Source organism: Pipistrellus hanaki (genome assembly GCF_964339955.1).
Source record: "Pipistrellus hanaki genome assembly, chromosome: 3".
NCBI lineage: Eukaryota > Metazoa > Chordata > Mammalia > Chiroptera > Vespertilionidae > Pipistrellus > Pipistrellus hanaki.
In genome coordinates this window covers 24,131,573-24,155,118 of record NC_140505.1, presented here as the reverse complement: position 1 = coordinate 24,155,118, position 23,546 = coordinate 24,131,573, and the positions used below count along the sequence as shown (strand labels likewise).

Below are 23,546 nucleotides of genomic sequence, written 5' to 3'. Positions count from 1 at the left end.
CATTCTGAGTCAGGGGTCTGGAATCTGAGTCTTGGTTCTCATCCAAGCTCCCACTTTACCTCTCGTGAGCTCTGGTTTCTCTATCCTGAAATGAAGTAGGTGTCATAACCCAACGAGACAGTCATGTAAGGGCCAGTGCTTAGTTCGCTGTGACCGATTTATGATTCCCATCGGTATCATTACATCTTATTAAGTAAAAGTTATGCGAGTATGTGATGCTTGCAAATGAATGCAAGGTTGCAAAGAATAATGGGGGACAGATGTAACCCAAAGATTCCTTCTGAGCTCATAGCAACAGCCGTCTGAGAAAGAGCACCTTCCCAGCTGCCATTCCCATGTTTTTTTCTGGTATATCATCTTTAGGGGGGGGGGGGGGAATGTATTATCACCCCACATTTGATAAATAAGGATCATCACAAAATACTCTCTCCCTGTATATAGAGCAAGGAAACAGCTTCTTAAAATGGAAATCTCCTTTAGAAATATATATATGTCATTTTGGAAACTGATTTGCACAGAATCATTTAGGCTTATTTCTTAAACAAATCAAAGCACACCTGTGGTTCGCTGCTGGTTATCCAGGCTCCCGCTCCTGGGAGACTGGCTTCCTAGGAGCACTGCGGCTGCTTATGAGACCTGACTGCAAGCCGCTTGGGTTTTATTTTTATTTTTAACTGGTGATTCCTGCGAGCACTCTGCAGGCCCTGCAGACCACCTCTACCTCTGACCAAAACCTGGGGCTGCTCAGATAAACTCATAAACCTTCAAAAGAGAAGCTGCAGGCCTTGGGCTGAATGGGGAGTAGACAGGAGAGAGCAGGTGGAGCCAGAGCCCAAGATCGAGGTTTCTGGCCTGATCGCTCACTCCCAAGTCACCTATCACCCACAATTCTACTCCCTTCAGAGGCCCATGAGTTACGACTGCCGTGGGGAGAGAGTGTGGAACTCCCAAGGGGGACAACATCCTGACGGTGTCCCTCACCTGGCCTCTGAGAACCTTGGTCTCCTCAACTGCAACCGAAGGGCCTGCCCTGTCTGTGCTCTGGGAATGTGTGTGTGTGTGTGTGTGTGTGTGTGTGTGCGCGCACACAGTGACAGTACACTCAGAGCTTCAGGTGACATCTGGAATTTTTAAAGGTACAGCAGATTTCCCAAGATTTCCTGGTGTGTGATTTTCTAAAATTCCACATGTCACCCTATTTTTTTTCATGGATTCTCCCTACTGGGGAGGCCCAGGATGGCCTCCATGATGGGGCACAGGAGCCAGACAGGTTGGAAGTCAGCACTAGGACTAGGGGAACCATTTGGACACTGTCTTTATCCAATGAGCTGCCTCGAATCCGCAGAGGGGAGCCTTATGTGGGGTGACTGAGAGGTGCTGGTGGAGATTACAGGTCCCAGGCCACCTACTGGTCCAGCTCCCAGCCCCTGACAAGAGGAATGAACCTGAGCCGCCTTTTCTTAACAAGTGGCACCTCCTTTACCACCAGGCAATTTGGAAGCTGAACGGCCAGGCTCCCTCACAGCCCTTCCCTGGCCTCTAGGTGGCAGTAGAGACGCAGACTTGTTGCCAGTGGGTCTGCCTTACCTATGTTGATGAAGTCTGACCGGTACTGACATGTCATCCCGAATCCAAAGTCCCTCCAAAATCCAGTTTCCTTCTTTATGACCTGCAGGGAAAGCACCGTCATTTGAGAGGGAAGGACGGAGTGGATAACAAGAAACAGAGCTTATTCACATTAAGCAATGTTAAAAAGCGAGCCCAGCCCAGCCCTGATAAACAGCCGCAGCCCCGTAGGGGAAATGCAGATGGATTTGAGTCCTTCTGGACGGTTAGGAACACAGTCAGCTCCCCAATCCCAACACAGGGCCTTGTGATTTTTGGCACCTCTGGGCTGGAATGTTTCTAGGGTACAAGGCATGGAAACACACACACACACACACACACACACACACACACACACACTCACTCAAAAACAAACCGGGGAGCAAGTTTTTGAGCGGCGCCATGGAAAAGCCACCTACGTGTCTGGCCCGACACCAGTGCCAGCGAGAATTGGAGGCCTCGGCCCCTCACACAGGGCCGGGCTGGGAGCCAGCAAAGGGCTCAGGAAGTTGAGAGAAGGGAGAGAGAACAACTCGGGATTCAGCTGCCCTGGCACCGCGCACACCCGGAGCTCCCCCGGGCAATGAAAGGAAAACCCGGGGCTGCAGCGTGTGACTCGGGCTCCGCTCCTGCTCGTGGAGGAAAAGGGCCCGGCGCGTCCAGGTTATGAAGAAAGACTCTGTCCATTCATCTTGGCTTTCCAGCCAAACGGCTCCCCAAAGCATCTGCCGGTCGTTGCCAGGCGGCCAGGCTGCCGAGAGGCCATCCACGCCGGGACGGCCTTCCGAAAGCCAGCCTGGCCCTGCCCAACCTCTTACTTTGCGAGTAAATTTCCAAGGTTCTGGCTGAAGCAGCAGCAAGACGTTGACAAAGTTGGCTTCTATATTTTTGGCCGAGGTAATTCTGGGAATGGTTTGGGGGCCTATTTTAATCGCTACTTTTCATGACTCATTTTTGAGTTCACAGAGGGGCTTCCAGGAAAGGAAGTCCCCTGGGTGGGTGGGTGGGTGAAGGGGAGGCCGCTCCAGGTCCCCATCCACACAGACTGCTGCCTTTCCCACCGGGGACGCCCGGCTCTATTCACAGCTAAGGAGACACGGTGTGCGTCTCGTCCCATCTTGACCACTGGCTGGCTTTTCTGCCCCAGGGAGGCCCCACACTTCTTTGAGTCCCTGTTACCTTTCCAATAACTGAGGAAGTTGAGCTAAACCATCCCTAAGGTCTCTTCCAGCTCTAAGATCCAAACATTGATCCTATCACTACTATTTCACCTCCCTGAAGTTTCCCTGAATCTCTACCACAGGCTACGCTGCACTGGACAAACGGCTTGCAGGAGGGCTCATGAACTTGAACCCTCTTTTACTCTGGGACCTAGGAAACAATCTTATTTTCACTACCACCTCCACAGGGATGCTGCTTGCACTGCTGCCAGCACGCATCAGGCCTGCCACAGAAAACCAAGACCACCAGCGGCTCTGCCGGCTACTGCGGTCCCCAGCACACGCTCTCCAATCCTTCTTCAGAACAAAGGCCTGTGATACAAACCTCCCAAGTGACAAGACAATTTCATTAGTATCAACCGGAAAGGTTTTCCAGGGCAGGAAAGTAAAAAAGAAAAAAAGAAAAGAAAAGAAAAGAAAAGAGAAGAGAAGAGAAGAGAAGAGAAGAGAAGAGAAGAGAAGAGAAGAGAAGAGAAGAAAAGAAAAGAAGGAAGGAAGGAAGGAAGGAAGGAAGGAAGGAAGGAAGGAAGGAAGGAAGAAAGAAAGAGAGAGACTCTATGAGTCATTTTAAAAACTGGTTTCTGCTTTATCCCTGTTATATCAGGTAAGCTGTTCCTGATGCAGCTACTGGCTTAATATCCCTTTTTCCCCCTAGGATGCAGACAATTTTTCTAAGCTTCTGGATAAAAGTGGAGTCAAAGAATAGTGCCAGCATCCAACTTCACATACGTAGCGGTCTATATGAGTGTAAATGAGAAAGGTCCAAACAGGGAAAACAATGGGCCAGGGCTTGGGAAGAAAGACAAAGGGGCGTGGGTTGCAAGAAGTAGCCAAACCAGGGCGGGGGCGAGTGGACACAGTCCCCGGTAACCCTGCGCACGGTGAGGAATGGCCCTCAGCTGCAGGCAGTGTGACAGAAACAAATGGAGGTGCGAGCTGGGAAGGAGCTACGTAAATACGTATTAACGCTGGCTTTAATGTGAGCAAGTCACTGTCTGAAGAGCTCATTGAAACGTAGCCCTGGGTGGGAACCGATCGTGCCCACAGCACATGCTGTCAGGGCGAGATGGAGTGAGTGCACTTATTAGAGTTCACTTATTAAGGGCCCACCACACGCAGCTGCGCGGAGCCGCTGACTGGAGGGGTGCCCTGGACCAGCAGCCGAGCTGGGAGCAAGCGCTCCCCAGTGCACATCAGATCACAGCACGGTCCCATTTAAAGCCCTGCCGGGGTTTTAACTGCATGCTCTCTAATGCAATTAGGTGAAATCCACGAGGAAACCTCCAGCCTGCAAAGGCCCCACAGCATCTGGCCCCTGCCTGCCTTGCCCAGCTCACATGCCCCTTATATTACAGACCCCTTATATTCTGCCCCGCGAACTCGCCACGCTGACAGGTCTCCACAGCTGAATACCCGCAGAGGTCCCTCCCAGGTTCACCCTTCCTTTCTCACCCTGGGCTCTGCTCCAGTGTCACTGCTCAGAGTCATTCATCCAGGCCCTTCCAGCCACTGTCAACCCTTCCCAGCCATGCCACACTCTACACCAGTGTTCCCCAAACTTCTCTCATGATGAGAATCACCTGGTGGAGTTGTTAAAATACAGATTCCTGAATCCCAACTAAGAAGTGCTAAACTAGAATTTTTGGGGACATAGAGTAGGTAAAATTGTATACTTAACTAGTGCTTAACTAGTGTACACTTAACAACTCCACCAGGTGATTCTCATCATGAGAGAAGTTTGGGAAACACTGCTCTACACCATCACCACCCGGCTGATGTTCTCTATGAACAGGCTCTCTGAAATCACGCTGTTGTATTTGTTTCTCGGTTAGCCAACTGTCTTCACCCACCACCTCTGGTGAGTGCAAGCTTGGTCTCCAGCACCCAGATCACGGTCTCCCACATAGCGAGACTCAATAAATTCGGTAAGTCATCAGTTAACATCATTGATGGGTTCTGGGACTTCAAGCCCAATTATGTACATCAAAATCAATTTTACCGTAGGCTAATTGATATAAACAGGAGTTGAGTTCCTACTCAGGCACCCATTAATATTATAATGAACCAACGCTGAACAAAAGGAATTTATCTGAGGACCTGCTACACTTCTCGGATGAACAAATGAGGAGCAGAGACAACATCAAGCCAGTGGAAATGTACATGGTCCAAGCCCAGAATCTTGCCAGGGAGTGGACCAGCGAAGGCCTAGGAATTCCTTTGGGAAAACCCTCAGAACTGTCCCGCTGGACCAGCAGCCAAAAACATTCTCCCCTTCCTGGGGTCTAAGCAGAGGGCTTAACTTCTTAGCACCTTTGCCCCAAGGCATAAGGAGTACCATTGTTCTGGTCAAGCATTGAACAGACACACACCAGTGATGTCTAAGAGGAAGAAGAAGCCCTACGATAGAGATTAGACTTTAAGAGAGAAACATCTCCTCCTTCTGTCCTGAATTTCCCGATGTCTTTTCAAGTGCTATCCTCACTTTTAACAATTTCTGTCCAGGGCCAGCCTCCTCTTAGCTCTCTGAACCTCCTTTCTCCCCAACCTTGGATCCCATCGGAGCACTGCAGGGCAGGAAAACATACCAGAAAGGACAGTTCTCCCACAGGAAGTTGCCAGGCCTTCTGCTCTGTGGGTGATTCCTATGATCGGGGTGATTATTTTCTATTAGGACCTCCCTCCAAAGACAGGGGAAGGCAGCCACCCTGCAGGTACATGGGGGCTGGGGCTGCAGGCAGCGTCTGTCCGCTTTCATGGCACTGACTTGGACAACTACCCATGACGCATTCTGGGCCCTAAAATAAAATAACATATATTCAGGCAGAGTATTTCCTCTAAAGACAAGAGAGTCTCCCGAGACCTGAGGTTGTGTCTGAGCAGCCTCATGTTCACCAGAAACATTGAATGGCGTTTATTAAATTAATTTCTGCCCTCACTGCTGGCAGGCGGGCAGGGGGGCAGGTGAGCAGGCGGTGTGCGGTCCACAGGCCCCATGTGAGGAGGCTTCAGGCCTGGTTTAATGCTCTGCGATTGCCATCTTGAATTTCTTAATGAGTTTTGAACAAGGGCCCTGTGCTTTCACTGTGCACTGGGCCATGCAGGGTGAGTAGCCAGCCCTGTCTGTGAGCCACAGATACCTTGAACTTCAGGGTCCTCTATGGCTCGGTTGGGTGCCTCCTGACCCCACACTATGCAGTTCTTATTCTCTGGTACCGAAGGCTTGATGAGCACACGGTGCAAGATTCCAAGGGCCCACATGTGGTACGCATGTGCCCGAGGGCTGGGCGAGCACCTTGTGCATGATTCCAGGGGCTGCATATGGTACCCATGTGCCCAGAGGAAGGCACGGTGCCATGACCATGTCTATCTCTTGAAAGATAAAGTATTCTGGCGCCAAAGCTTTCAAAGAATTGGCTTAAAAACAGACTCAAATGCCATCCCCTTCAAGATTTGTACTAACCCACACTTCCAACAAGATGTCTTTTATCAATATCTGCATTAAACACATGAAGTGTCTTCTGAAGGGTAGCATGTTGGACAAGGAATGGTCCAGGTCTCCTCTGTTGGGGGTCTGTAACCAAAGGACAGACTCTGTGCTCTCCTGGAGCGCACTAAGGCCAAAGAACATGTCCCTTCGGCATCCTCAGCCCTGTCTCCATCACACCAGTGGTACCTGCACTCCCGATCCTGCCACTCAGCAATCTGGGCAAGTGACATTTGCCTCCAAGTTTGAAGGTTCTCGTCTGTGAACTGAGCATAATGATGTCTCTTCGCATGTAGTAGATGGCCTGACCACTAACTCATACCTTAGCACGACACAAGATAATGTGGGCACGGTGCTGGCTTACAAACCACTGCACGGATTGCCTCTGTTAACGTTACTCTTGGTGCTCAGTGAGTATCTGCTCCCCAAATAAAAACAGACTGTGCCTGGCCAGCACTCTTCAGGAGTTTAAAGTGAAATGCTCAGACACAACCTCAGGCCTCGGGAGACTCTCTTGTCTTTAGAGGAAATACTCCGCCTGAATTTATGTTATTTTATTTTAGGGCCCAAATTGCATCATGGGCAGTTGTCCAAGTCAGTGCCGTGCAAGTGTAGTGGTAAATACTTTTGGAGGCGGCAGAGGTAAGGGTTTAATCAGAAAGAGGGTGAGGACATACCATGACACACCGAACAGAGCGGCACAAAGTCATCAGATTGAAATGATGGGTGGGCCGCATGGCAGACTCTGATGCCAGGCACTGGGGGCAGTAGAAGAGGTGAGGAGATGGAAGGAGATGAGAAGGCACTGAGCAGGGTGCTCACCTGGCACAGCGGCTGGCTTGGGTGTCTATCACTCTGGTACCCTGTGCCAGGTGCTGAGGTTTGCAAACATTTTCTCCATGATCAGTCTTAGAGTCAGTTTGTAGAAGAAAGTTAATCCCAACAAGGAATCGGGGCTATGCTAGAGCATCCAGGTTTGTGCAAGTTTCTTCCCAACTCTGTGTTGAGTGACATCACATCGGTAGCCTGGAATAGGCCTCAGTGGAGAAATTGACACCACAGGAAATGGCCAACACTATGAATCTGGGCCTTTCCCCCCATTTCAGAGAGTGGGTTGTTCAACATTTACTAGCACACCACTGGCTTTATGTCATGAAAAAAAAGTTTTTAATGGAATTAATCTTCACTTTGGAACTGTATCTCTGGCAGAGGATGAAGGAAAGACTGAAAACAGAAGAGGGAAGGAGTCTAAAGACAGAAGTGGCAAGAGGCTCCCCGCCAATGGCCCCAGCAAGAACTCACAAAGCTTGAGCCAGGAAAGTGGAATGTGAATAATTATTGAAGTTACAGCCATTTCTTTCTCAGAGAGCTGCTTCTACATGAAAGCACCAGCAAGTTTCACCTCAGGTGTAAAATTTGAGAAATTCAATATTCGGATAAAGTCCCATGATTTCACTTACTACTTATTACTAATGGTCTGTACTCAAATGTAGAGAAACAAGTAGTCTGAACATACTCACAAATACCCTACGTGTGGTTTCTTGCTTGTGCCACCAGACAAAACGTTATCCAATGACAGTGGCAATGCTGGTAGCCAGAAGTAATGGCCAGCACCTTGACGATGCGATCATATCTGCAGGGCTACTGGAAAAGATGCCTCTTGTTGGCATGAATAAATAACTTTTGCTACAGTGACATTCGGGACCCATGTTCTCCCTTTGGACACTGATGTATTCCAGGAAGGCTATCACGGATGCATTAATATGCCGAAGCCGGTTTGGCTCAGTGGTAGAGCGTCGGTCTGCGAACTGAAAGGTCCCAGGTTCGATTCCGGTTAAGGGCATGTACATTGGTTGTGGGCACAACAACGATAGGGGGTGTGCAGGAGGCAGCTGGTCGATGTTTCTCTCTCATTGACATTTCTAGCTTTCTATCCCTCTCCCTTCCTCTCTGTGGAAAATCAATAAAAATGTATATTTTTTAAAAATTGGTTTTGGGGAGTAAAACCTCTTACTGGTACATATGGTACATAAAGAGACATTCACCATATCCCGGGGAAGGGAAAACTGTATTATTACTGTCCTGTATGGCTTGTGTCCCAAGTGGAACCGTGCTAGGACATGAGCTTGTCCAACCTGAAAGAACCCGAGCTGACACTTTCCAGAACATCCGCTGCCAGAGGTTAATTGGAGCGGGGCACAGGAAATGGCTGGGAAAACAGGTTTTGCTACTTTTGGAAGCTTGAACACAGAATTCATCCTACCAAAGAATCTCATAAAACACATATTTTTACCCTAGCTGGTTTGGCTCAGTGGATAAAGCATTGGCCTATGTACTGAAGGATCCTAAGTTCAATTCTAGTCAAGGGCACATGCCTGGGTTGCAGGCTCAATCCCTAGCAGTAGCTGTGCAGGAGGCAGCCAATCAGTGATTCTCTCATCATTGATGTTTCTATCTCTCTCTCTCCCTCTCTCTTCCTCTCCAAAATGAATAAAAACATAGTGTGTGTGTGTGTGTGTGTGTGTTTTTAAAAAACAACAACAACATATATTTCCCATGAAAATCCGTTTTCTCTCCCATTGCACAGAAGCATGGGAGACGTGGTCCTGTCACATGACCATCCTCACACAGCAGTTTTCCTTCCCAGCCTATGAGGTGCTCAATGGGAGGAAATGTGGCTTTGCCTCAAACAGGAGACAGAGTGAACCAAGGCAACGAACAGATGACCCCAGGTCAGATGCTCCCCTGAGACCCAGCCTGAGCTGGACCACCACCTTGACAAGCCCAACTTGACAAGAACAGGAAGTTGATTCTCCGAGGGGCATGCCTCTGTGAGGCACAGAGACCCTCTTCTGGTTTGTCTCATCTTCCTGCTGCTGCCCTGCTTCTCTGCTAAGCGGACTGACTCCTGCCACCACCAACGGAGACAACTCAGCTTACAGATCCTTGGTGGCTTTGTGGCTCCACCATCCATCGCCTGTGCAGCTAAGATCATAGCAGAGAAGCCACCCGCCTGTGACACTGCTGATGCTAATGTCCGCCCCAGTCACCGTGATATGTGGGAATGACAGGATGGGAGGGTGCTGGATCTAGTCCCTTCTCCCCCACCGACTCGCTCCCTGTGTCCTGGGGTGAGCCACCCCTTTCTGACTTCCGGTTTCCATCTTCCAAATGGGAACACAATGTCACCTTTCTTACCTTGCAGGGTTTGTTAATAATAAAGAGAAAATGCGCTGCCTCCATAACGCAAGAACACTGGTTTCCAAAAACCACAGGAGAAAACTAGGAAGGTGTGAAATTACCTTTCTGTAAGGTACTGTTCCTATCTGTTTTCCACTTTTAAATATTGCAAGCACTTTTCATCAACAAGGCACTGGGAGCAAAGGCCAGCGCATCTGCCAAACGTGAAAATGAATTCAGGATTCAATCTGCAGATTTCCACGCACCTGTCCTCCTGGTCAGGCGCCCTAGTAAGGAGAGACATGAAACAGCCCCACAGAGGCACCGTGGGGAGTGACTTACCAGCTGCTGCTCTAAGGGAGGGACCGCATCGTGGTGGCCGTAGATGATGCCGGGGTTGTACTGACTGAAGAGGACTGGGTAAAATACTTTCTTCCCTGCAGACCAGAAAACAAACATTCGCTGAAAGCAACAGATGAAGCCACTATAGGTGTGCTCATCTATAGTCAACCCACGGAAACATCCCAGGCATTTGCATCCGCTTTCCCTTTTCCCTCCACTAAAGTCTAACGCAGATCTTACAAGTTCTGCGTCAGGTAGACCGGATGAACAGACTCTTAAATATTTCTAGCCTCTGAGCCCAAGAGTGATATTCAAAATAGCAATATCAACCAATGAGAGTGGGTTTGAAAGATAGTCCTAATGTAAGGTGACCAGATGTCCTGATTTCTAACAATGTGTCCCGCGGCGTTTTTAAAAAGGTCCCAATTTTTGGAAATCAAAAAATCGGGACTTTTTTAAAAACGCCGCTGGACACGTTAGAAATTGGGACTGTCCCACCAAAAGCAGGACGTCTGGTCACCTTATCCCAATGCCCTCTGCCCTGCCAGACATTAACCCTTTCATTGCTGGCTTGTGGGGAAGTCTGAAGGGTTCCCAGAGGCTGGGGTGACTTTGTGCAGCAGGCATAGACGTAGGGAGTTCAGGGCCGTTACTCTTTATCAATTTATCTGAAGAGTTTCAGTATTTTAACAACAGTAGTTATGCCCATTCCAGTCGTGATCAGCTGAATACCAATCTTGCCTATAAGTCAAACGCCGTGAGAATCATTTCCACATTGTGAGTTATTGCTGCTCCGCTCACTTCTTCCCTTGGAGACCACCCACAGCTACTCCTTTCCCCTTGGTTTCAGGAAGTTTCTCCAGGTCATGTCCTCACTATCTCCTGTGAATGTTCATGAAAGCCGGCCGGCCTCCCAGGCGAAAACGGAAAAGAAATTAGCTTGGGTCAAGGAGTCCTAGAATTCCGGTGGCTGACAAGCCTGCACTGTGGCACCGAAGGAGAAATCCAATCAGGTGGTCTTCCTTTTCTTTGTCCTTGGGGGGAATTAAGGCCGAGTCAGAAGCAGGACAGCGGAGTGGATGGTGAAGAGAGTGGTGCCCGGAGTGTGGGAGCCAAAGGCCCCCTGAGGGAGAGAGAGAGAGGAGCAGACGCCGCACCCCCTTACCTGGCTGTGTGTTCAGCCGGCACGTGTTGAGGAACTCGGAGGTGAAGTGGATGTCGACGTCACAGAAAAAGAGAAGGACGTTGCTCCCCTTCCAGAAGCGGGCTCCTACGTCCAGGCCCTTCCCCCGGGAAAACTCGCCGTTCAGCTGGATGAAGGTAAAGTTCCGGAAGTTGGCAGCTCTAAAGGGGAAGACAGACCCAGTCCCTCAGGCTTCCCAGGTCAACAGAGACCATTGGAAAATACACGACCAAGGGCCGTCCACATCCGGACATGTTTCTTTTGTAACCCCGAGGGCAATGAGACGACCAGGCAGTGACAGGATGACCCAGACTCTTTGGAAATACACGGGGATTAAGGGTACCAAGAACAAACACCTAGGGAAGTTTTAACACCAGTTTATGTCTTGCTTCTCAGTAATTTTCCCACATTGAAAACTGTACTGTCATGATTAATGAATATGAATGTGTGTGTGTGTGTGTGTGTGTGTGTGTGTGTGTGTGTGTGATGGAGAAAACCTGAACCAGTGAAGACTGGGTCAACAAAACCCAGGAAAATCTCCATACCTTCTGAGGCAATGAAACCACTAGGCCAAGGAAATGGAATCCCGTTGGAATGGCTCCACCTCGCATCCTCTCCTCTGTATTCAGCTCCAGGAGCCAGACCTGATAGTCTTGATACATGCCTATCCCCAAACCGATCTAAACCTGGATTCCTTTCCCACGCTCAGGACATGCAGAAGAGCGAGACAAGGAAGATGACAGGCTTGGGTTCAGGAGACCAGAACGGCCTCAGATCTGGCTCTCCAAAGATTAACTCTGTGATCTAGGCATTCACCTCCCAGAACCTCAGCTGCCTCATCTGCTAAATAGGAATAATAACACCTTCCTTAACCATCTCACCAAGTTATTAGCTAGGTAAACACGGCCAGGAGTGGAAAGCACTATGTAAGCATCAGTTACTGCTGTCTCTGGCACGGGAGAGGATTCCCAGGCCCAGGGCAGTGAGGCCAAGACGTGTCTTCCTGCCGCTGTTCTTTCCCAGGCACAGCAGGACCTTCTGAAATGGGACAGGTCTCCGCACAAGTTCCAGGAATTCATTCAGTACCTAGTGGGATGGAGACTGTCTCCTACCAGGAAGAACTAGAGAACCACTTATAGTCCTGTCCTAGCTCCTAATTCCACCTTCACAGATGCCTGACTCTTGGCAAATCCCCCTTTTCCTGCTGACATCACCCTTCTTTTCATATCTGAGCCCTCCCTATACCTGGCCTATCCCTATCCCTCAACTTCTCTCTAATCTTGATGTAGTAAAAAAAACAAGTTCAAAAACCTATTTCCATTTTTAAAAGTATGTCTTCCACTTGGGTAAAGGTCAACACAAATATAGACTCATAAACTTGTCAAATGCTAAATTGCACTTATATCTTGTAACTTAATCAGCGGAACCAGTTCTGCTACCCCTTCCTAGACCTCTCATCTTCTCTCAGATCTGGGAGCGAGCTTGGGTTTTTATCTTGGTAATCTGTGGGCCCAACCTGTCTGAGTCCGATGCCAGACATGCTTTTCAGATTCAGATCAAGGCAGGAGGCCTGGTGATGGGAAGGGCTCCGGTGGATGAGTCAGGAAACCCGGATCCAGGACCTAGAACTGTGCCTGGCCCCCATGAGCGCAGGTGTTTGTGAATAAACATGTAAACAGATGAATTATTCTAATGCTAGCCCTGCCTCTAATGTATCGGGGGCGAATCACTTCATTTCTCTGGCCTCCGTGTTCTCGTTGCACAAAGGCACTTTCACTCTAACATTCTATTTCTGTACATTGTGCATCCTGCTCAGCACCGCCCCACATTTAGAGGCTCTCTCCTCTCCCTCAGGGCTTGACCTTCCCTCTTTTCTCCAGCCGGGGGCCGAGGTCATCTCTCCTGTGAGTAGAACTGTGGTTGGGCTCCACAGCCTCTTCAGTCCTCGGTTGGCCTAAGTGAAGGACAGCTACCTCCCAGTCTCCCAAACTGTCCAGGTGCAGTCATCTTTGTCTCCCTGGGGGTTTCCAAAGCCCAGCTCCTGTAAGCCAGGCTCAACTCACTTCTCCCTGCCCTAATTGCTCAGTTTTCTGGAAAGTGTTACCCTGGGGCATTGCCTGGTCTTTCGCCTGTTCATCCAATGGGGTCTCTAGGTCTCCCATGACTCATGTGCCATCCTGAGACCCATGTTTCTTTCAAAGCCAGGAGCAGGTCTCTTGCTTTGCTTGTCTCAAGGTTCATGCTCTTTGAGACCCTCCCAGACTGCGGGGTGAGCTGTAGCTTCTTTGCAGGGCAGAGAGGACTGACATGCCCAAATACAGGGTAACAGCAAGGCTGTCCTCACTCAGGTTGTACCTGACTCATAATTCAGGATCCTCCTCCAAGAGGTTAACCAGGTTAACTTGTGTACTGGGCAGTGATTGGACAGGGATGGGAACTAACACAGTTAGTTCTGCCCACACAGGAACCTCTCACCCCACGGGGCCAGTGCCCATCTGGCACCAACAGCCTCTACTTCCCTCCAAACCCCACTCCTTCCTCTATATGAAACCCTGCCCTGACCAATGCTGCCCAGCAGGAGACACGCATTGTTACTGCGGGCCTGGTGGCACAAATATATGATGGCCTTATGTTGAAGGCTTCACCAGGGAGCTGGACATCAGTTCACACAGAGGCAGGGTAGGGACAGAGTCATTGATGGCCTGGGAAGCACATTAGCTGTCATGGGCACTGTGGTTCCCAGAGTGGTTGCCAGGTCATCGTGCTCAGCTATGAGTCCACCTGCGAATGGATAATGGTACCATCCTTCTAATCACTCAACGCCGGCACTTCTTATAATTAACCATTATCCTGGGAACCCCACCTTCTTTTCTGCCCTCGGGAAGGCACTCTGATCATTAACAAGTGTTCTCCACAAAGGAAGAGGGCTGATTTGGAAACTCCAGAAAAATAAGAACCTTTAAGTGGGAGGCAGTCCTCCCATCGCAAGCTCATCGGAACCAGCACCAGAACACAAGATGCAACAGGACAAAGAGAAACCAGCTTCTGCAAGACCATCAGGCCTCTTCCCTCAAAACATCCCCTATTTTCACTCAGAAACACTGCTCGCTGGGCAGAAGATTCACATACGAGCACTCCTTGCTCAGTAGTATTTGAAACAGTGTATAAGAGGCAGCCAGGCCATGAAAAACAAGGACATTCCAATGCAGAGCACTGATTTGCCCCAACGTGGTCTGGCAGTTGTGGGTTTTAAAATGTGCACAACATGGCCACAGAGCTGCAACCCCCAAATGCAGACCATCAAGGTGCACAGACAGGGACCCTGTTTTGTCCTTGGTCTGTCCCCCCTGCCACACAGTGACCAGCCAGAAGATGGCCGCTGATGGCATGGACATGGCTGGGCCTCCTGCATCTGCTGGGTGGTTCCTCCCGGAATAGGTTTCCTCCACCCACTCCAGTGAAAGTCCCACTCAATCTTCATGGCCCATGTCAAGGGTCACTGCCTCTCTCGTGCCTTGCTGCAAACAAAAGCCCCTCTCTGGGCTCCCAGGCATCACTCCCAGTCCTGCATCTGTCCTTCTGTGCCCAGTGCCTTCTTGTGCCTTTGCCTTGTGTAGACACGCACAGATGACCATCCAGGGATGCCTCACTTTGTGTTTCTATCTTCAGAGGTGATCTGACACCATGCAAGAAGTGGTACTCACAGGGACACAGTAGATAATCAAGAAACACTAGATTATTGATCTGTTTGGCTCTTGATTAAGAGCCAAATCAATGGGCAACACTGAGGCACCTCTCAAATCTGTCATTGTTGGAAGGCGCTGCCCCAAAATGCCACCGTCTTCCCTCAGGTGGGCACCGGAGAAGCCCCTGCACCTAAGTCCACCTCCCATACCACAGAGTCTTGACCAACAGATTCCAAAAAACAGACACAAACCTAAGCTTTTAACAAGACGACAAACAGATAAATAACAGAACAAAAGAGAGCCAAGGAAAACAAGATACACTCTGGTCTGAAATATTTAATTCACCCATGCAAAGAAATGTAATATTTCGAGGCACGTCTCATAAGGCACAGACATTTTTCATGGTAGAATGATAGCACTGCATTCTATACTTGGTGATTTCCTATTATGCACCAGAGTCTGCAGTTTCAAAAGGACACATAATTACTCATAATTATTTCTTCTTTTCTTCTCAACTTGTATTATTGGCTGATGAACTCTTGAGTTCCTCATTGAATTCCTTTCCTTTATATAGTAAGTCTGGTATATGGGGACTCCTCCAAGTTATACATAATCATTCTGATTGAAGGTTATAATGATCCGAGAAAGCTAGGGTTTCTGCTGGATATTTAATTTCTCTAATTGACTTGCATTTCCCAGAACTGCTGGATTAAAAAAATGAAGGAAGATCTTGCTGTCTAATATGATTTACTCTAATACATACTTCTTCTCACGACTGCAAGGAAATTCTCTTAACATGACACTTCCCACAACAACCCTTCATTTTAAAAAAGCACTTAAAAACTTACATAGGAACCAGCATTATAATCAGTGTATAATTTACAGTTTTAAATCTAAGAGCCCTAAATATTAAATCACCTGGAAATTCTACTTACTGAAGACATTTGAATACAGTAAAGGATTTAAAATAGGCACACTGAACAATTAATTTAGAATTTTCTAGATTCTGAGCTTATACAAGGCTGCTATACAACTCTGTTTTAGCAAGTTCCTTTTGAAAAGATAAACAAGTAACAAGTCATTGGCTAGACTACCAAAGGAAACGAGAACTCAAATTAATAAAAATTATAAACAAAAGAAGAGACATTGCAATTGGTAACACAGAAACACAAAGTATTACAAGACATTATGTGTAATTATATGCTAATGAATTACATAATTTAGAAAAAAATTAATTCATGAAACATACAACCCACCAAGACTGAATCATGAAGTAATAGAAAATTCTGAACAAATCAATAATGAGCAAGCAGATTGAATCAGCAGTCAAAAATCTCCCAACAAATGAAAGCCAGGACCGGAGGGCTTCACTAGTGAATTCCACCAATCCTTCTCAAAACTCTTCCAAAATATGGAAGAGTCCTCAAATAACATTGTTATGGCCAACAATGTTTTATTATAACACTAGAGGCCCAATGCACAAAATTCATGCAAGAGCAGTCCTTCCTTCCCCTGGCTGCTGGCACCAGCTTCCCTCTGGCACCTGGGACCCAGGCTTCCCTCACAGCCCTGGCTTTGTCCAGAAGGACTGAATGACGTCCAGAAGGACATCTGGTCTAATTAGCATATTATGCTTTTATTATTATAGACGGATGATAGGTCATAGGAACTTAACTCTTGTTCATATCAATTAGCCTATGGTAAAATTGGTTTCCTTATACATGTTTCACTTACAGTCACAGATCCCCTTGATGATATTGAGGACTTACTGTGTGTAGCTCCAAGCAAATGTCTACCTCTGCCAGCATTTCTCAAAGTGGGAGCCATGGACCACCCGCATCAGCATATGGTACTCATTCTAAGTGTTGATTCACAAGCTTCATCTCAGGCCTATCGACTCAGAATTTCTGGGGCTGGATCCCAGGAATGTGCATTTTTTAAAGCATCTCTGGTTATACAAAATGCATTTATATTTGAGAAACACTGAGTGTGATGCTGTACTTTGTGATTAACTGAAGCTTAGTATGGAAAACTCTGTGGAATAAGAATCAGATATTGAGAACTGATTTACACTGCTTTCTTTGGTAAATATTTTTTACCAAAGTCCTTATAAAGGAATATATATTATGACACACACACAAACACAAAGAAATTAATATTTAATGAAACAATATTTATCCTTACTACTTATATCTGCTATCTACTCTATTTCAATTATTTTATAATACTGAACATAAATCTACTTCACAACCTTCTAATGAATCACAAACTTCAGTTTGCAAAACACTGATTTATAGCAATCAACTGAAAAGTAAAGCTCAACTGAGTGAGCATAAACTGAGTGAGTAAAACATTGCACACAGACATCAAAGTAGATTTTTAAAAGATATCCTTAAAAATATATACAATTAGCTGCATTTAGAGCAGTTTAATCACAATGCTGATACCCAACTGAAATAAATTTCATTTATATTGATTTCATATTTCATTACTTTCAACTAACAACTATGGATTCTAGGATGGAGTACATTGGAGTGAAGATTTTTTAAATATATTTTTTATTGATTTTGTACAGAGAGGAAAGGAGAGAGATAGAGAGTCAGAAACATCGATGAGAGTCATCGATTAGCTGCCTCTTGTACACCCCCTACTGGGGATATGCCCACAACCAAGGTACATGCCCTTGACCCAAATCGAACCCGGGACCCTTCAGTCCCCAAGCCAACGCTCTATCCATTGAGCCAAACCAGTTTCGGTTGGAGTGAAGATTTTAAGACATGAGTCCTGGAAGTTCACAGACAAGCTTCAGATCCTGGCTCTCCCAGGTGTCAGAGGGCAGCCTGAGTAACAACCTCGCTAAGCCTCAGTTTTTAAAATGCAACTAGAAGCATTTACTAGTCTCTCATAAGGTTGCTGTGAATATTAAATAAGATCCTCCACATAAATAATAATTATTATTATGCATGTGAATAAGAGTTATACCTTCTTAAAAGAATGATAAAGATGATTTTAAAAGCTTCTTACTTAAGTTTTCATCTAGATTACTATGAGCTCGGGCTGGCTAGAGAGAGTGGGGCATTCCTAGGGAGACAGTCTGATCAAAGCAACACAATGGAGGGTGTAGGCCAGGCCCCAAGGCATCAGTGACATCAATATTGCAGACATCACCAGTTAACAGAATGAGGCCATCCGCAGAGAAAAACGGGGTTCCAATAAATGTTGCCAAGATTTCTGTAGCGCCTCTTTCTTTAAAGAGGTCAATTCAGTCTCTAACACTAAGTTCTCTGGGTAGATTAACCCCTAGAAATTTTTGAACATTTTAAGTAAAGGATCCCTACCGCTCAAATGATAATAGTTTTCTTGATCAGACTCTCTTCATTCCTTCCTCACCAAGCACCCTGCTGACTGAGAATTTAGTTGCCAGGTAATTTGATATGATGAAAAATGCCTTTGATAATAAGAGTCCATAAGCATTCTAATCATTTGAAAGGGTATTTCCCACAACAATGTCTAAACAATCTCGCTAAGCCTCAGATTTTGAAATGGGGCTAATAGCATCTATCTAGTGACATTGCTGAGAATAGTAAAGATCATTCACATAAATAATAATAATGGTTATTATTCAAAGATAAGATGCATGTGAATAAGAGTTATACCATCTTCAAAGAATGATAAAAATAATTTTAAAAGATTCTCATATAACTTTTCATATATACCATCCATCAGACTTGGGTAAATTTGGTTATATGTATCTATGAGCAAATGTCTGATTATCCTTTGATGTCCTGGGAAGTGCCAGACCTAACAGGACTGAGGGTCACCTGGATAGCTATTAAAAAATTACCTTGGAGCCCTAGCTGGTTTGGCTCAGTGGATAGAGCGTTGGCCTGTGAACTGAAAGGTCTCAGGTTTGATTCCAGCCGAGGGCATATGCCCTGGATGTGGGTTCAATCCCTGGTGGGGGACTTGCAGGAGGCAGCCAATCTATGATTCTCTCTGATCATGGATGTTTCTAACTCTTTCTCTTCCTTTTCTCTCTGAAATCAATAAAAATATATATATTTTAAAAATCCTCGGAATGGGCAGCTGGCTGCAGTTCCTGGGATGGACTGCCACTTTCTCAAAGGCTCTCAATCCTGGCTGTGTGTTAGAATCATCTGGGAAATTTTTAAAAGATCAACTCCCAGGGATGGATATTCCAGAGACATTAAAACCTATCCACAGCGCAGAACACACGAATTCTAATAATTCATGCTCCCCATTCCTAAGCAGAGGTGAAAAGGATATTGCAACCCACTGCAGTTGAGATATTTCTATTTCACATTTAGGATGTTCAACTATTTTATTCTCTTTGATCTCCCTTCAACAGAGGCCATAGCTTTAAGCTGTTACTGGTTTTAAACTCTTAACTCATAATTGATTTAAAACAGAATTCAGCAAACTTTTTCTGGAGAGGACAAGAGAGGAGAGAGTTCACGCTTGGTGAGTCATACATTCTCTGTCACAACTATTGAGTTCTGCAGCTGCACCACAAAAGCCACCATAAATAGTATGTAAACAAATGAGCATGCCTGCATTCCAGCAAAACTTACAAAAAGAAGTGCTGGGCAAAATTTGGCTAGTGGACTGCCTCAGAATGATTGAATAAATATAATTAGCATTCTGTTCTTGTGCCCATTAATACAAAATTAGTAACAAAGTGTGAAAATAAATACAGAGTGCGCCCAATCTTGGAATCTTATCCTTTGACTGTCACCCGATTACCAGAAATTCAAAACAGAGGCTCTGTTTATATTTAGGCCATATTGTGAGAATCAAAAAGTCTTTTCTGTCAAAGGTATAGTTTAGATACGAACTCCATTTCCTTTTTGTATAAACCTCCATTTTGTAGCTTAACCTAGAACGGTGGTCGGCAAATTGCGGCTCCAGAGCCATATGCGGCTCTTTGGCCCCTTGAGTGTGGTTCTTCCACAAAATACCACGTTCTGGGCGAGTCTATTTTGAAGAAGTGGTGTTAGAAGACGTTTAAGTTTTTAAAATGTGGCTCTCAAAAGAAATTCAATCGTTGTACTGTTGATATTTGGCTCTGTTGGCTAATGAGTTTGCCGACCACTGACCTAGAACAACCCCACCCCCTTTGCACCACCCCTCTTGAATTAGTTATTCGAATGTGAAGCCAGGCTCTTAAGCCAATCAGAACACAGTGCAGCAAAGAGTCAGGGATAAAAGGAGAATGTGTGCCTCCATCGCATTTTTGATTGGCTATGCACCAAGCCATTTTCGAGTATCTGTCTCATCCTCCCGACACCACTTAAGAGCATTTCTAACAATTTGGATCTATTCTGACTGTTCCTGCCACTACTACCCTCTAAGCTTCACTTATAAGGAAACTACCTCCCATCCCCTCCCCCAATTACTCAACTGAAACCCTGCAAACCTCTGTAACAAACCACAAGGGATTGTGGCAATACCATTCCAGCTTTCTCACTAGTAGTAAGTGCCATAGATGTTTATTTATTAAATAAACATTTGCATATTTGTAGGGGGGAAAATCCATCTCTGCTGTCTTTGAACATATTTATTCCCTAACTACTGATCAATGGGGTATAAATATAAATCCTAAGTCTAAAGTTTTTAAATAATTTCTATTCAACTGAATAAATTTCACCAAGGACCCTGCCCCAGTTATCACTTCCTGCTTCCCTGTAATCTCTCGATATGCATAATGAATGAAAATCAGAAGAGTGAGACCACTGGTTAAGTGAATGCCACCCAAGCATGGATACCACTCTTAGCCTTACCAGCTGGCTGAGATGGCGCTGCCCGCATGGCCGTACCCTCCCTAATTCCCACATTGTGACATAAGGACCTCAAACCTGCAGTGCTGAGAGTGCAGACATCCAATCATGCTCCCTACCCCTACTCTGGCTGCTCACGGCAGTTTATCTCAAAGTCAAAATCAACACCACTCTGCACCATGAGCACTGGTGTCAGGCAGATCTCCCCCTACACACAGCCAGCAACCAACCAACCTGGCAGTTCCCCCACAGTGTTAAGGAAAATAAGACAGAAACAGGAGTTTTAGCCTTGGATACGTGTATGAGCTCAGTGACCGTGATTCCTGATTACAGCCCCATGTCGAACTTACCTGGAAGTGTTTTCAAGTATTCCCTTGACCTCATTCATTTCTTCTTTCCCAAAGTAAACAACGGTGAGATGAATCCTCCCATCCTGTTGGATGCATGTCTCCCTAGAAAATAAAATGTGTATGTCTGGACCTGTTTCCACAGTAACAGGAAAGGCCCAAGCAAATAACCTATTTTGTAAAGTGCAAAAGGGTCTTAAAATAAGCCTGACCATCACGATGACTTGTATTTGCATTGATTTTTTACCAAGAAACAATAAAATTTAAATGTGCAGATCTGGTCAATGGAAACTCAAAGGCTACAGGGCCAATCTGCCATAAACCTGGCCCATTGGGACACCTAGAGAAGTCTATGAAATAAAGAACACACAAATTTCATGTACCGATGAGCAAGCTAAAGCCCAGAGAGGTTAAGACCAGAATCCTTGTCTATGGACTTTGCTCTTGTGTGCTAATCTGTCTTAAAGACTGAACATGTAAAGGTAGAAACATTCTTCCATTTGGGACTCTAGAAACTCTTGGGAACACCCAGTGGTATGACTGTCCAAGGGAAGGAAAAGGCATAAGTACAGTTGCAATCTGTCACCCTTCCCAAGCAGATTCACTTACCTTCACTACGTCCCCATTTCTCCTCTCTGTGACTCTGTCCCAGGCACCGGCACCTCACACTCCAGGGTCCTGGCAGCCCGCTCAGTGCCGGGCCTCCGGCTCTGGACTGGTCTACACCTGCTGTCCCCACTAAAGCTTGGCATTTGCCAGGTCCTGCTCTCTCAATGGTAATACCTAGTTTCTGTGTAGCTACCACGGTATGATCCTCTGCCGAGCACTTACTTCATCTATACTAGTATGTGCAGTGTGTATTCATGTATGTGCAGAAATGTGTAGGTCAAAGTATATGTGTAAACATGTGCATTGGTGTACATGTCTGCATATACATATATGTGTATGTCTGTGCATAATTTCACAGGTGTTTTCTGGAAGCATGTTAATGGAAAGATTCTACTGGCAAGATGACTTTTTGTGCTATCTTGATATTTTGCATGTCCTTCCATTTTATTCCTTTTGTCTCTGTGTTAGCTACCTTTCTTAACCCCCAAACAACAGTCCATATCATCTCATTCTGGAAATCTGTGAGCTCTAATTGCAGAGGCCAATTTATTCAATGCATTTTATAATGACATCAAAAAGGAGTGATTGTCTAGCTCGGGTGGCTGGGAGAAATCCAAAGAAATAGAAGATACAGTTCCTCACCTCAAAACACTTAAATAAGGAATAAAATAAGTTCAATAAAATAAGGACACCTCATGACAGTGATAAAAAATGTAGGGAACTCAGAAAACACAGGAAATTCTGTGGGCTGGGGCCTTGAAATATGGACTGGGTTTAAAAAGGTAGAGGAGGAAGAAGAGAATTCCAAGTGGAAGAAATCTAACGCATGATTATATTGACCCTGGGCAACAGGCACGCAGGGCCCAGCCTGCTCACAAGGCTTGGTTCTGAGAATTCTGTTTATTTCCTGTGGAAGAAACATAAGAGCTGCCTGTGAACCCAGGCTGATGGCAGAGCTCCTAGAAGCAGACTCAGAACCAAACACAGAGGCCCCGGATGTGGCAGCATGCTTTAATACACAGAGCTCCCTCGGAGCCCCAGGCCCTGCAGACTGAATCATCACTTCCCGACAATAAAATTCTCTGTTACATAAACGATCCCTTCTGTACACTCGTCAGGTAGAACGAAAGCACACACACAACGCCAAGCACCCCAAAATCTGTTCTTTATAAAGTTGTGTTTGCAGTTGGAAAAAGTCCATCTCAGAATCATTAGAGGGTCATGCACTGAGCCTGAATAAAGAAGCATTCTCATGTGTTTGTGTTTCTCTCCCCTCCCCTCTTCCTTCCTGGGACATCTTTACTGGCATTTTAAAATCCATTCAAAACACTTCCTGTTTTCAAGGAATAGAACTGACACTTTGGACCTTTCCTTTCCCTTCACCAGCTGAGGTTTCCTGAGAAGGCAAAGCAGAATTTGTTCAGAGATCCACTCCGGGGTTCCCTGCCACGTATTCACTTATTCCTTCCTGCATTCAGCTAACAATAACCAAACAAACAACAGGCTGGGTGCCAGCTTCTCTACCAGGGGAGCTTAACAATGAGTCACACATTCCTGCCCTTGAGAAGAACTCCTCTTGTTCATGACTGAAACTGTCAGTGATGCAATGAACAAATGCTTGATGAGAGAAGGAGCAGAGAGCTCTGGAAACATCACTGTCTGCCTGAATGGTCTTGTAATGTTTGTATTTTTCCAAGAATTCTCACTAGACTCCGTCCCAACGATGTGAATGAGAAAGGGTGTGCCTGTGGATGACTACATGAAGCTGTCTGTGTTTTGCTGAAATGATTTGTACCTGGACACTGCCTGCCTGGACCCCACGAGCTAATTTGGTTGTGCAATGCATTATTCTCATTGTGTGAGTTGTAAGAAGAATATTCATGTATGGCCCTGTTGGGGAACCAACTATCCAGTTTCCCTGGGATTCTCCATGTTTTAGCACTGAAAGTCCACATGGCAGGAAAACTCAGTCCCAAGTGATGGGACAACTGGTCACCCCACGGGCCTCAGAGACTTCATAGTGCATTGGAAGAAATGGACTGCTGAAGAGCTATAGTACAAGGCAGGATGGAATGACTGCAGTAATAGTTCA

General features: G+C 46.2%; 1 protein-coding gene across 5 annotated transcripts in view; it reads right to left on the bottom strand.

The window, feature by feature from the left end:
• CSGALNACT1 (chondroitin sulfate N-acetylgalactosaminyltransferase 1) overlaps window positions 1–23,546 on the bottom strand; it is a 300,150-nt gene that overhangs the window by 2,108 nt on the left and 274,496 nt on the right. For all 5 annotated transcript variants that reach the window (XM_084879843.1, XM_084879844.1, XM_084879842.1 and 2 more), the window contains 4 exons: window positions 20,849–20,950; window positions 10,997–11,175; window positions 9,832–9,926; window positions 1,588–1,669 (listed from right to left, as the gene is read on the bottom strand). In XM_084879843.1, the coding sequence (XP_084735969.1) occupies window positions 1,588–1,669; window positions 9,832–9,926; window positions 10,997–11,175; window positions 20,849–20,950 (458 nt within the window). The remainder of the gene's footprint in view (window positions 1–1,587; window positions 1,670–9,831; window positions 9,927–10,996; window positions 11,176–20,848; window positions 20,951–23,546) is intronic.